The sequence below is a fragment of the Galeopterus variegatus genome, unplaced genomic scaffold, assembly GCF_000696425.1.
Source record: "Galeopterus variegatus unplaced genomic scaffold, G_variegatus-3.0.2 Scaffold1131, whole genome shotgun sequence".
NCBI classification, from domain to species: Eukaryota; Metazoa; Chordata; class Mammalia; order Dermoptera; family Cynocephalidae; genus Galeopterus; species Galeopterus variegatus.
In genome coordinates, this window is record NW_007727242.1 from 302460 (window position 1) to 316308 (window position 13849).

Sequence of the window (13849 nt, forward strand, 5' to 3'; positions counted from 1 at the left end):
TTGTCAACACTGGGCGTGGAACAAAGTGAACACTCAGTCAATGCCAGCTATAAGCTACTATCCCGAATTATTCAAATACATCTGTCCATCAAATCTACAAAATGTTTCTCATCTGGAGATGTGGGAACAGTAGGTACAATAAATCAAAACTGTTCCTCCAGATAACTTAGTCTTCTGAGTATAATAGACTGGTGGAAATTTGTCAATGCTTTTTAAAATCTTGTTTGTAAAAAGGACTGGACTGAAAGTCTGTAAACCTGGGCAACAGCAATGTAGGGGACTCCCGTGAGGCTCAAATCCTGGTGAGAAGGGAGCAGAAGCTACAGGGACGAACCTGCCTTACACCCCTGCTGAGTGGCAGAGGAACAGAGGTGGCTCTGCATGTCGCCAACTGAAAATGGGCATCCTACATGGAAGAGCTGTTTCCTTCACGTGAACTTCCTCAACTACTGGGGAGAATTAGTGTTATTATGTGTGGACCACAGACAACATAGGTAGTGTGCCAAAAAAACATGCTTCAGAAGTCTACAAATAAGGTGATCAGACATTATCTTTTAATTTTGTATTATGCTAAGAAAAGAAAAACCTCAGGTAGGGGCTAAGGATTATATTTCAACATCCAGGTAGATATGGTGTAAAGTATGCTTCCGTTTGATTAAGAGTACCGCTCCTATTTTCTTCATAAGGAAAGTACCCAGGTTGTAAGACATTGTGGTGTAAATATTCCATATGTATAATTTATGTGTCTATGTATACATATTCATATATACAAGCACAGTACTTATACAGTCATGCACTGCATAAGGAGACGGTGTGGTCAATGACAGACTGCATATACGACAGTGGTCTCTTAAGTTTGTAATGGCTGTACCATATAGCCTAGGTCTGTAGTAGGCTATACCACCTAGTTTGTTAAAGTATGCTGTACGACAGTCACATCATGACGAAATCGCCTAACAACACATTTCTCTGAATGTGTCCCCATCATTAAACAATGTGTGACTGTACTTGGATTATTTATACTGCTAACATGAAGAGAAAAATGCCCCTGCTCCCATTCAAATAATTATAACATACTGAAATTTTGACACCTCTGATTATTCATTGTGCATCATGTAAATTTATGACTATTTTCTTAGTATAAAACCAACCAAGAGACTTCAATTGGACAGAAGAGACTCAATGTGATATCCTAAGACTAGAGCGGGCGTGCACTTAACTGAACAAGGAATATTCACCATACAAAAATCGACAATAAGATATAAATGGAAAATAACTTTAAAAATGCCTGGCACATAGTAGATGTTCAATAAATATTTATTGATTAGAGAATGAAATTCTTAATATGCTTTAATAACCCTGTAAAAAGATACTGATTAAGAAAACAGAAAAAATTTTAAAAATAGCATTCATGTCCAAAGCAGTATAGGTGGTTTATGTAGCTACCAAGGACGTTGTTCTGAATATTTAGTAGCTTGCTATATCTTCTGGAATTTAACAGCTTCATGCTGAAAATAGGATAGTTCTGCTCATCAAAGCAGGAGAAAGGCTAGGCCAAGTATCATAGGAAAATACCACTGGGTTGAAAAGTCACTAATTGGTAAGGCTGCATTTTTCAGTCATTACTTCTAATATAATCTCCATGGCTTGTGCCTGAAGACACAGCTTTTCCTACTCAGCATGACCAGAGACTATGATCTAGTGGGAAATCCCCACAATTAGAGGGAGAGAAGAAAAGGCACTGCCATCCCAGGTGGAGATACTGGGGTCCACCTCAGGCCAGACTTCTTTAAGTTCTTGAAGGAAATCAACTGGTTTTGGTTTTCAACTTAGCTGAAAGCTTTGGGAATGAATCACAAGTAGCAGCTACATGTGAACGAGTCTAGTAGAAGAGTGTTTTATCTTCTCACGTACCGTATACATACAGCATATAATCCGAATGAGCTTTCCCCACTATGTTTGAAGCCTCACAGCGGTATGTACCATTATCTGTTTTGTTTAGGTTATTGATGAACAGGTTGGGCCCAGACAGGACGGCGTGCTGAGGCATTTCATCATCGACTCTCACCCAAGTTACCATTACAGGCCTGCAGAGGAAATGGGAGAAAGACAAGTCAAATTATTATTTCCCACTAAGATGTCTACATCAAACTTCTCACCCATGCATTAAATGAATCACATGCAGGGTGACACAATTAAAGAGGGACCTACTGCAGATATTTTAGGTTCACAGAATTACAACTGTGAAGTCTCCGAAAATCTGTTTGGATTATAATTTATTTTTTAAACATGATCAGGTGTTGAAAAACTTTCAACAGATCACAGGCAGGAGTCTCATTATTTCTAATTCATCTTCAACAAATCAGCAAATAAACCAATGCGCCCTCATTTCTGTGCCCTGCTGTGTGGTTTCACACCAATTCAGACAGGATACAGCTCACCCATTGTTAATCATCTCATTAATTAGGGAAAAAAAATCCAAGTTATTGGCTAGTGATACATGCTTTAATCTGATAGTTACTAACACACCAAGACTTGCTTTGAAACCACTTGTGATATTTAAAGGGATTTTTAATTTCACCAAAAGGAATGAACATTCCCATCTGAATGGCACTTTCGTTTGGCCTCTGCTGTTTTAAAAATCACCTGTGATTTTGGAAAGTTGCAATCACTTCCTGTCCCACTAACTCCTCCCTATAACCTGCCTCTCCCCACCCAAGATGCCACCACTCTCTCAGATGCTCCAGTCCACCTTGTCTATCTGCTTCTTGGCAAATCCTTTCTTTCCTGGCTCTCCAAGGCCCACACATTGTGAGACCTTTCCCTGGTGTGCACCTGCAGTCCTCCAAGCTCGAGGGGAGGGCTCTCAGGTTAATCACCGCACAGCGCATCTCCACATGGGTTCCTTAGGTCATATGGCACTTGCTCATCAGACACAAGTTTGTTTTAGTAATTTAAAGTAACACATTTGTATCTATTAGGAAAGAGCAAATTTCACAAGATGCTCCAGAGCCAAAAATGCACATACACTGAGTATCTTTCAAACTCATTGAATTTAAAACTTCCATTCTTCAAGGCATCTCCCTCAACCTCCTATGAAATCGAGGCCACATCTAGGACTGAACCTGAAAACTTTTGTTTTAAAGGAAACGCAGCAGAGACTCAAGTACAAAAGCAAACGTCCTTTCAGTTCCTACTGTTAGCTACCTCTAGGAGCAGTGTCAGGACAGGAGACCCATGCCTAATGATGAATGGATACTCAAGTTAGCCCTGTCAAGTAGCATTCCAATGATCAAATGGGATGTGAAGTTACAATTTTTCTTTAATTACACATGGGTTTGTCATCACAACCCAGTAAATTATTTAAAAATTAGTACTGCATATGTCCTCCTCATAGGCAATGGCAAATGCGTCCGCCTGGCAATCAGACCTAATGTCCTGCTGCTTGACAGCTGAAACAATCAGTGGGGGTAAGTGCTGAGAATATTCACAACATTTAATGGCAAGTTAAATTACCATTTTTATTGTATGCAATTTCTTGAGAAAATAAATAGGTAATGTGCTAGAAGGGATAGCAGCAGAGTAAAGCATGCTTGCTCACACAGCCATAGAAACCCTTTCCTATTTGAGAGGAACAAAACAAATACCCTCTCTGGCATAAATGTCCTGAAGGAAACATGTAATTTACTGTCCCCAAGGTACATTCAATTGAACACAGTACCTTCTTCAGGGGAAAAAAATACAGAAACAAAATACAGGTTAGCAAGCGTGTACTGTAAATGTGGTTAATGTGGCTGAATATAGGTATTCTAAGTGGCCAGAGGGCTCTGAGAATTTTTTTTTTTCTCCATTGGACTGTTCTGAAGGTAAGGTAAACTGCTAATTAGGGCATAATTTAAATGGATGACAAAAAGAAAAAGACCTTTTTGCCAAGCTGGAAGCATTCAAAACCAAATGACTTGGGAACACTAGAGGGAAAGCTAAACAGAACCAAGACCACCTTCCGCCTCCTAAAGGTCATCTTTAAAACTCCAAGTGGTGAGCACAAAAAGAAGGAAATTCTAGCCCATGGAGAGGTAGTAAGCACAAAAATAAGGAGGGCTGAAATGAAAAGAGAAAACCGACAGCAGCCAAGTCCCCTTTGGCGCTCCGGTCTCTTGTCAAAGATCATCCCTTAGCTATAATAATGAGAATTCTTTCCAAAAAGTTTTGGGGAAGCTTTGTTAAGATGTTGTGAGTTCTTTATATGAAAACTGATGATGTTGGTTAGCAAAAGTCTGTGAGGAGAAAAAAAAAAATCATACCACAGGGACAGCAGAGGGAGCTCAATGCTGTTTTTTTGTTGGGTACCACTAAAAGTTTGTGTGCCCTGAATCCCAACATTGACCTGTTCTTCCATTTCATGATTCGATGGATTTTTTTTCCCCCTAAGAAACAGTTAAAAACAATCTTTACTCTCTAAGAGAGATGAAAGAAAGACCCCCTGTAATCCCAACATTGACCTGTTCTTCCATTTCATGATTCGATGGATTTTTTTTTTCCCCTAAGAAACAGTTAAAAACAATCTTTACTCTCTAAGAGAGATGAAAGAAAGACCCCCTGTCCTCAAGGTAAACTGAATAAAATTTAAAGTGGTATCACCACATGGCTTTTTTGCTGTGTTAGTGACGACATAAAACAGTTCCTGTAATTCACTTTAGATCTTTTTTCAAGCAAACTATTTTATTACAGTTCAGTGTCAAAATTTATCTAAGAATTTGACATATCAGTTTCCAAAGGAATTTTGATTCTGAAATGATAACTTACAAGTCTTTTCTTCTTTTTCTCTTACACAATGGCATATGAGGGCACTTCAAAGAGTTTGTGGAAAAATAGAATTAAAAGATGATATGAATCTTTCCAAGAACTTTTTGAAGACCCCTTGTATATCCTCTTTAAGTTTTTGAAACTTTCCCTAATAACACATATATTTCTGGGAGTCAAGTATGATACTTTTCTTTGAGGGAAGGAGACGCAAAATTAAAGTTAGGGCAAATTCATTTCCTACAGCTGGCCCTAAACATAGCAGCTTAAGTCTGAAAACCATCTTTCCAGCAGCTTAGCATTAACACAGAGGGTAGCAGGTACATCATTAGATTGTGGGCACACTAAAAACTTATTAGGATTATTTTTTGAGTGTGAGAGAAAATACTCCTGACAATCATGTTGATGATAATACAATACAATTAGCTGAGATTTCAATCTTAGCTGGCATTTAATTCTTCACCCAATCCTGATCATTAAGAACCACAGATATTTATCCCCCCTCTCACTGAATATTCTTTATTTCCTGAAAAATCTTCCATCCTTTACAGCAGGAGACAGGTGACAGGCCAATGAGTTGTGAAAGCACATCTCTGTGTTGTGACATTTATTGCTCATGACCCTCTGTCAACCTTGGCCTTCAGAACTTACTGGGGCTTCCCGATGGCTTCGCATGTTAACTCAAGCGCGTCCCCTTCCCGGGTTAGGCCTTGTAGAGGATAAGTCATCTGAATATGCACTTGAGGCTTATCTGTGTGACAACAACACAAAGTAGAATGTTTAGCAAATGATATCATCAGGCAAAATCAGACCTGCATGCTGCCACAAACCCCACACTACCAGCACTTACTCTCTCCCCATCCGCATGCCTTCAGTAACATCCTTCTAATTAGTTAGTAATCCTGGCATTTGCTCAAATTAAATTGACTAATAACTCTAAGGAGTGAACCGCGAATAGATAAGAGATTCATAAGCCAACTGCGCCACATCAAACATTTCCTGTGAAATACATTTTGTTACATTGAAGTTTATCTCCAAACTCACTCAAGCTAAAGGAAACTCATTTGCCTTCATGCTGAGGTGAAGCCACAGATATTTGTGGTGCTCAGAATTGATACATTTTATCATATATCACATATTACTATGTGACGATATGTTGTGACACTGCATATTAATAAGTTTGCCTCTTCTCTGCTCTTATTTTCACATGGGAAAGGCAGAACATCTGAATTCCACTCAAATGTCTTTAAGAAGAAAGAACCAGGAGGTTTTGGTAGTCCCCAAAGATGCCAACATCACAGTGTAAACATACAAGGAAGGAAACTGATGTTTATTCAAAACTTCCCATCATAGGAACCACCACTGGTGGTGGAATAAGCCCAGTTTTAAACATGAGAACTCTGGTACCCATGGAACAGAGTAGCTTGTCCAAGGTCATAGAGATAACCTAATGAGAGACAACCCCGTGGAATGTATATCAGGATGGATTTCTAATTCAAAACTACATTGCCCAATGGCAATCCATAATTAAATCTAAGTACAGTTTCCTAATTCAGTGAAAGTACTTAGGCAAATGATGTAAGTATTCCTATTTCTACAAGGTACTGAAAACTGTTTGTGAGTGTGGGGGTAGGGGTATGACCGATGAATGATGAGAGGTGCAAAGAACAGGGAGAGAAATTGAAGAAGTTGGAATTAACATGTATATACATACAAATACATTTACAAATAGAACCAGAATGGAATCAGGAGACTTTTTTCTATGCTGAACTAATAAGCTATTAATCCCTACATCAGTTTTCTCACTTAATTCTATGGGCTCTGTAAATGTACATTTTTTGGAAACGTACCCAAGAGTAATAAATGTGAGAGGGCAAGACATAAGTTGGCTGAAAGGTCAAAACAATTACAATAGTTTTACTTTCTCAGACAATCACGCCACCTAAACAGCAGCCCCTTGGCCTTTTACAAGCGGTGGTTAGCTCATTAACATCCATCCTGTGGAATAGGGGAGATGATAGAAATATGGCAGGGCTCAACCAACCTCACTCCATACATAGGTAGATAAGCTGCACAACGAGGTCCTCTCGAGGGATCGCTGCTTTCCACATGTATATTTGTAGTCTCGTTCCTATCACAGATCTTTCTCCCATGTCTCTGAACACCATGTGGTATTCAAAACCTTCTAAGAGAGCCTCCTTGAACACCCACCAGTGTGTACGGCACGCTGCAAATTGGTAGTGCTTTCTGAGAAGCTAAGTCACTTGCCAGAGAACATAAAGTTAACAAGCCCCAAAGCTCCAGCTGACCCTTGCAAGTAACACAGTTCTATTCTTGAACTTGTTGGCAATGAAAATGTTTAAGAAGCAAGAGCTCCTGGGCATTCCATTTTAGAGAAAGGCCATATCCTAAGCTAAACACAACCACTGGGTAACATATGTAGTCTATTGTTTTTGGTGGTGTAACACACACACACACACACACACACACACACACACACACAGCTAGTTGGTGACGTTTACTTAAAAAAAATGCAAAAAAATAATGGGAGAAGGCCCTGACATTGAACACACAGGTCTCAAAAGACCAGTTATCTAACAGTTCACACCCTCAACAGCAGCACTTACGGAACTCTTGGTTAGGGAACACCATTATTCTTACCCATGAGCCATTGTGGGTGAACCTAAATTTAAAGCTCAAAATTTGGACTGAAATGTAACATTTGCTTATAGGTTAACCTCTGATCCACAAAAGGGCTACATTTTTCATGCACTGCTGACTTTGGCCCATTAATTAAGGAGAAGTAGAATGCTTGCTGGCCTATGTGGAAGGTTTTTGTTTTTCGTTTTTTTATCTCCTTGATGTAATTTATAAGCAAACAGGGAGGGCATATTTTTCAGCACAGTGCACTAAGGGTTTTACATGCTCAGTTCCATTAATAAGAGTGTTGAAAAATCTAATCTTTCCTGCCTCTTCTGTACTACTGAGTTTGTTTTAGTTAAATGCCTTTTTATGTTCCTAATGAGCTGTTTACCAGTTGTCAATTACTCACATAAATTAGGAAGAACAAGCTAAGGACTTGCTATACCTGGAATTTATGAAAAAATTATATACTAAGCCACAGAAAATATACTTATAGTTTTAATAACTGATTTTCCCAATTTACTCTTTGGGTTACTGGAGAAACATCTACCACCTACTTATAGAGCTGCCGTAGTTGCCTTAATAACTTCCTGAAAAGATAATAATCTTGCTTGTATTATACAAAAAAAAATGTTCTCCTCTACTGACATATGCAGTATTTATAGGCATATCATCTGACCATGGGTAGCTGAGCTATCTTCACACCCAGCCTAGGAAACAAATAGAAGGTTTAGGTGCCAAGGGCCATCCCTGGGTGAACAAATTCTGTTTCCCTTTGTTTGTCCCGAAAGAGGAACTGAAGTATTCTCTAGCCCCTACAATATGGCTATCTAAATTGTTGGGAGAGAACAGCTTTGTAACTAATGGAGGGCAATGTCTAGCAATACAAGGTGATTGGGACTGGTTAGAGTACAGAGTCACACAGAGCTCTCAGAGGAGTTAAAGAGAACATCTTAACAGCTTTGCTTTCTATTGTCATGATACCTTCATGAATAATTTTCACTGCCGTTTATTTTGTTTGTTTCCAAGGTGAAGGACCTCCTGCTGTTAAGTCTGTTGTATGAATCTTAGCACTTAAGCTTCCCTTCTTGAGGAGGGCTGAACTACTATGAATGGGATGAGTCAAATCTGGTGGGACTAATGTGGGACCAAAGAGCACGGGCCACATTACCACAGCAGAATGCAAGTAGTTTTGTATATGTTAAAATTACTGTCTACTCAGCAGAATCAAATTTTATTCTGCAATGTTGTCACAGAAAGTTATGTTCCCAATGCTTTTTAAATGGGGTATGTACTCACAGAACACTCTTCTGTATCTTTGAAGAAATCTTCAAAATTTGAAAGCAAGCATTGGGCAAGAAAATCCTTATATCAAATTTTCTGCACAGAAACGTTGTCACTGGGAAAAAAGATTTATTTATTTATTTATTAATATTCCTGGTAACTGGAACAATGCCAGGGCCTGGAACAAGAGTAGACATTCAATATATATTTGCTGAATGAATGAAGAATTGAGTGAATGAGAAAGTGAAGAAATATTGGGGCAAGGACTTCTACTCCTAGCTCTACTACTGATTTTAAAAAAAAAAATCAGGTCATGAATCCACTTTAGCCTTCATCACAAAAGATGATTGTGTTTTTCTTTTGGAAGGTCAATCTGGCTCCTGAAATTTGAGGTTCAGCCCAGGTTTATGTATTTCCATTTCACTACACATTTAGTTAGCACTTCTGGTGTATTTCAAAGTGGTAACTTAAGGGAAATCATAAAGGATGACTTTTTGTTTTGTTTTATTCTAGTCCTTTTCATGCACATAGATCTTATCCTGACCTTTTCCTTCTTTCTCCCTGTGATTGCCTATCTTTAAATAAAATCTTCATGTATATAATGGTTTGATACTGTCTCTTTCACTTAAAATTTTATAGTGAACATTTTCCCATATCATTCCAAATATTTGGAAAAGATCACATAAAATAGCTGTAAATCTCACTATCTGATTTATGTACCATAATGTATTTATCATTCCCATATTATTGCACATTTATAAACATTTCTCATTTTTTAATAAAAGGATGTTTGATCACTCTTCTTAGATTTTTAGTTGCCAACTTCATAAACGTTTAACCTTCCACAGAATCAAAATCTGACCTTCAGTTAAAAACCATCAAGTCAAGAGTGTACATTAGAAGACTAGTTTCACTATGAAAGTATTAGATGTCCACAACCACACAGACACATTTTTTACAGATACATTGGGTCAGTGAGATGAGGGGAAATGGTCCTTAGTAAAACAGACCTCTTTCTGCAGGGCTTGCCTTCAGAAGGCAGGGATAAAGGTAAAGCCCTTTTCCTTTAAGGCTCTTTCAAATCTTGCTCACAATATACTTGTATTTGCCCAAAACTCACTCTTTGTATTTTGAATATTGGTTACTCAGCCTGCTGCCCCCCTAGGGTAGTACCAATTGTATCACTAGCAATCCACAGTGCTTACAACATCGGGAACTTGGAAACATCACTACTTTGTGTTAAAACAAAAAAAAAAAAAACGGGTTAAAAAACTAGCTTCAATCAGGGGTTCTCCATGCCTTGATTATTTCTCATGAGAAATAATAAATACTGAAATAACCTCCCTGAAACTCAATTCATTGCTTTAAAAAAAAAAATAAAAGGGCAAGTGGGAGGAAGAGCATATTCTGTTAAAAAAGAGACTGGAGATCAGAGAGAAACAGGTGAAATCTGAAAACACCAGCTCTTATGCTCTGAAGAATACAACGTGGGAACAGAATTGATGGGGGAGAGCATGTGATATAGGAGTGCTTGTGAAAAAAAGTCTCATCCTCCACTTCTAACAGGAAAGATTCTCTGACTTCCATGTCTTTTACCTTCCTTCACTGCAGGTCACCATCGATACTAGAAAAACATTTATTTTGGCACAGATAAAGAACAGGTTTTAATCATCTCCTCAATGCCCAATTTTTCCCCAGTTGAGGAATGAAAGAAGAAATCTACCCTTCTCTGGACCTTGGACAAATAGGAATATGGATTTATAAAATACCTGGGTGCATCCAGTCAATAAAACTAATTTTGAAAATGATACCCACGTACACGGTTAACTGTCAGATGATAATCAGTGAGGGGAAGGCATTCGAACACCCATTTCTAGAGTCTTTGTCTTCATTCTCCCTTTCAAAACTCATCTGTTAAATTTTCTCTTTCTTTTTTACAAATACAACACACACACAAAGCCTTCACAAAATGAGGATTTTTGCAAAACATTTTAAAGAGCAAGGCTATAAGGGGTGAAAGCAAAAGACACACAGCGGTAATTCGAGAGCTGCGAATTTGCCTCTGTCCAGAGTAAAGCTGTCCTCCCTTTGCACAGCAATCTCAATTCCATACTGAGGGTCACAGCTTTTCTTTGAATCCCCAGCTTATGTCGCTATGTGTTGCCACCTTGATGCTATTAAGACAGTTTTCATTTAACGCTTTAGACAGTGAACTGTTCTCGTTTAAACAGGCTTCTATTTGACAAGAGTACATTCCCTCTGATGTGAAGCTCTACTAACCATGCTACAATGGTATCACGCTCTGCTATAATCATCCATGTTATAAATTTGGGCAACACCATCTATACAGACATTTGCAAGAAAAAAATGCACAGAAAGATTTTAGGGTCATATAGCCCAGAACATTCAAAAGCAAAACTGTTCTCCACACAACATCTAAGGAAAGAGATCTTTGAATTCCAGCTTGCGAGCATAATTATTTTCTGTTTTAAACATTTAACTGCGTGCTGCTGCTGTACCCTTGCTGAGTCTCAGAATGAAAGCTAGAAAACTAAGAGCCCTACTGTATGTTCTTCATTCCCAGCAACGTTCCTATGAGAAAACCTTATTAATGAGCTTGCAAACGAGCACCCAACAGGGAAATGTCACAAACAAGAGTGGCTAATGCCCCAGAAAATCAAATAACTGAACACTTGGCTGATTGTGGTGCCTTTCATATTTATAATAAAAAAGGGAGGGGGGCAGACTTTAATTCACTGGTTCTGAAGGGGTCAACACCTTGCTGAACAAAACAACTCATTTATTTATGTTCAGAAATCTCCAGATGATAAATTACATTGATGTTAATCACTTCAATGCATACTACACAATTAATATCTGTACTCACCAAAAACTTAAGGATTATTAAAATTATGACAGCATACACATCTGGCTGATTTTTCACATAATTGGGCACAATTTCTCCTGGTACCACAAATAAGGGTCCTAACAAACAAACACTGCGAAATTCTGTGTTCAATTAATTAGGACTTAAATACTCAAGACAAAAGCAATTCCAAGTTATAGTTCAAGCTTTGTCTACTATGCGATATGGTAGCACTCCATTTTAATGGAGACATGTAATCCTTCCCTTCTTTCTATTGCCCATCCTTTTTATCTCTATCATATTTAAAGTTAGATATTTAATGACCTATGACACAGGTTTTCATTATTTCATTTCCTTTTTAATATTATTATTTTTAAAAGGATATAATTTATACAGAATTCAAATCTATTATGTCATTTAATCCTGTTCATATCCTGGTTAACATTCATTCATCTTAGACAGGGTAGAGAGAGATTTCCATAAACCTTCATGGAGCAAAATAGGCCAGGGTTAAACCAAGTGAACATAATACCAATCATATCAGGTTAGATTCTCCCCCAAGGTAGTCTTATTCATTCTGAGTAGAATCTGAGGTCCATGTATTTCCTGGTGATAAGCTAATGTTTCTCACCGGTAGGATAAGAAATCTTTAGGGCTGGCTGGTTAGCTCAGTTGGCTAGAGCAAGGTATTATAACACCAAGGTCAAGGTCAAGGTCAAGGGTTCGGATCCCTGTACCAGCCAGCCACCAAAAAAAAAAAAAAACAGGAAAGGAAATTTTAAAAAGAATAGCTATACATTTGTTTTCATGTTTATTGAGCATAATACACATAACAGATAAAATTAATAATTTTATAGATATTTTTACATAGGTCCCAGTTAGTTTAAAGCAATAAAGTGACTTGCAGAAAAATTCTAAAGGTAAGAATACAGATGATCCATGAACATGGCGAAACTTCTGAAAGTGGCCCTCAAATAACTGAAGTTAGTTAAACCGTGAGGGGTAAATGGACTCCATAAATTATAAGCAAAATGTGTCGAATATATGATTTTATTCATCTTTTCCAGATCGATAGCTATCAAAGGATTTATAAAGAGGTCAATAATCCCCAAAAGATTAAGCACTGCTGACTTCAAGGGTTTGAGCCAATTTTAAAATATGGGTATAAAGTGCTCATAGGGCATCCGAAATAATACAACCTCCATGCAGATTGGCTACTGAACAAATTAATCTGAGGGACTTATGCATTTAAGTATCTCTTCTTTTCTCATGGCCATCAAGATACAGTGCTGCTTGGCTGCAGAGAAAGGCCTGCAATGGGGAAATGGAGTTGAGCCACCAGAACCACTGGCCAACAACTGATAGAATTTTAGCGCCCAGGGACTGAGTGCTTCAGGCACTCAGGCTTTGTGTTACTGCATAGCTGCTGCTGTTCAATGAGAGTGAGGCTGGTAGGAAATGACTTAGGTAATTGCAACCGTGTTTGAAGAAGCTACTTAAGGAATTCCTGGAAGACTTTACAAAGTTCTCAATAGTGCTCTTGCAACAGAGGATAGTGTGCTGTCTGGTTACTTTCTTGAGCACAGAGCCTTATTTAAGATTTCAAACCAGACCCTAAATTCCCATTCAGATTAATATAATGTTTTGTAATTTTTAACTTTCCTTTATACAAAAAGATTTTTTTCCTACGTATTCCAAAAAATGGAATGTCAGGGATAAAATGTTTGTGTGACTTATGTTGAATAAAAGAACAGAGAGACTCCCACAAAAAGCTGCCATGTTAGAGTTTAAATGATCAACAGATGTATCCTCACTTAGGAAGGCATCAGAGTCACTTTCCTGCAGTTAAGGGATAGCAGTACTTTGTTAGATTGAAGTCAAATAGATTCAGATATGAAGCCTTATTCTCTTTCTTGGAAGAACAAATCTCACTTGCAAATACAGAATGTAGAAGACAAGGCTTATAATAATCATTATCAAGTTATCCAAGGGGTAGGAGGTGTGGTGCTTTATATACTTTGCATTTGGGAGTGAGAGGAATTTTGTTGGTGAGTGGGGCTGTATTCTATTTAAGATACTCTGGGAAACTACTAAAAGAGTTTAGGGGTGGAAAATGGGTGAATATCTACTCAGGACTCACAAAGGAGCTAAAGTATTATTAAAGCTAATGGGCCCCTACAAGGAAAGTTAATGGATATTAAGTTTGCTTAAATGAATTACATATTAGCAAAGTCATAAGAAATCTACTATCTG

At 38.0% G+C, this 13849-nt stretch overlaps 1 protein-coding gene across 1 annotated transcript in view; it reads right to left on the bottom strand.

Moving 5' to 3' along the window:
• CADM1 (cell adhesion molecule 1) overlaps positions 1–13849 on the bottom strand; it is a 64781-nt gene that overhangs the window by 38382 nt on the left and 12550 nt on the right. Inside the window, exons 5-6 of the mRNA XM_008575092.1 lie at positions 5455–5554; positions 1915–2087 (exon numbers count right to left, since the gene is read on the bottom strand). Of these exons, the coding sequence (XP_008573314.1) occupies positions 1915–2087; positions 5455–5554 (273 nt within the window). The remainder of the gene's footprint in view (positions 1–1914; positions 2088–5454; positions 5555–13849) is intronic.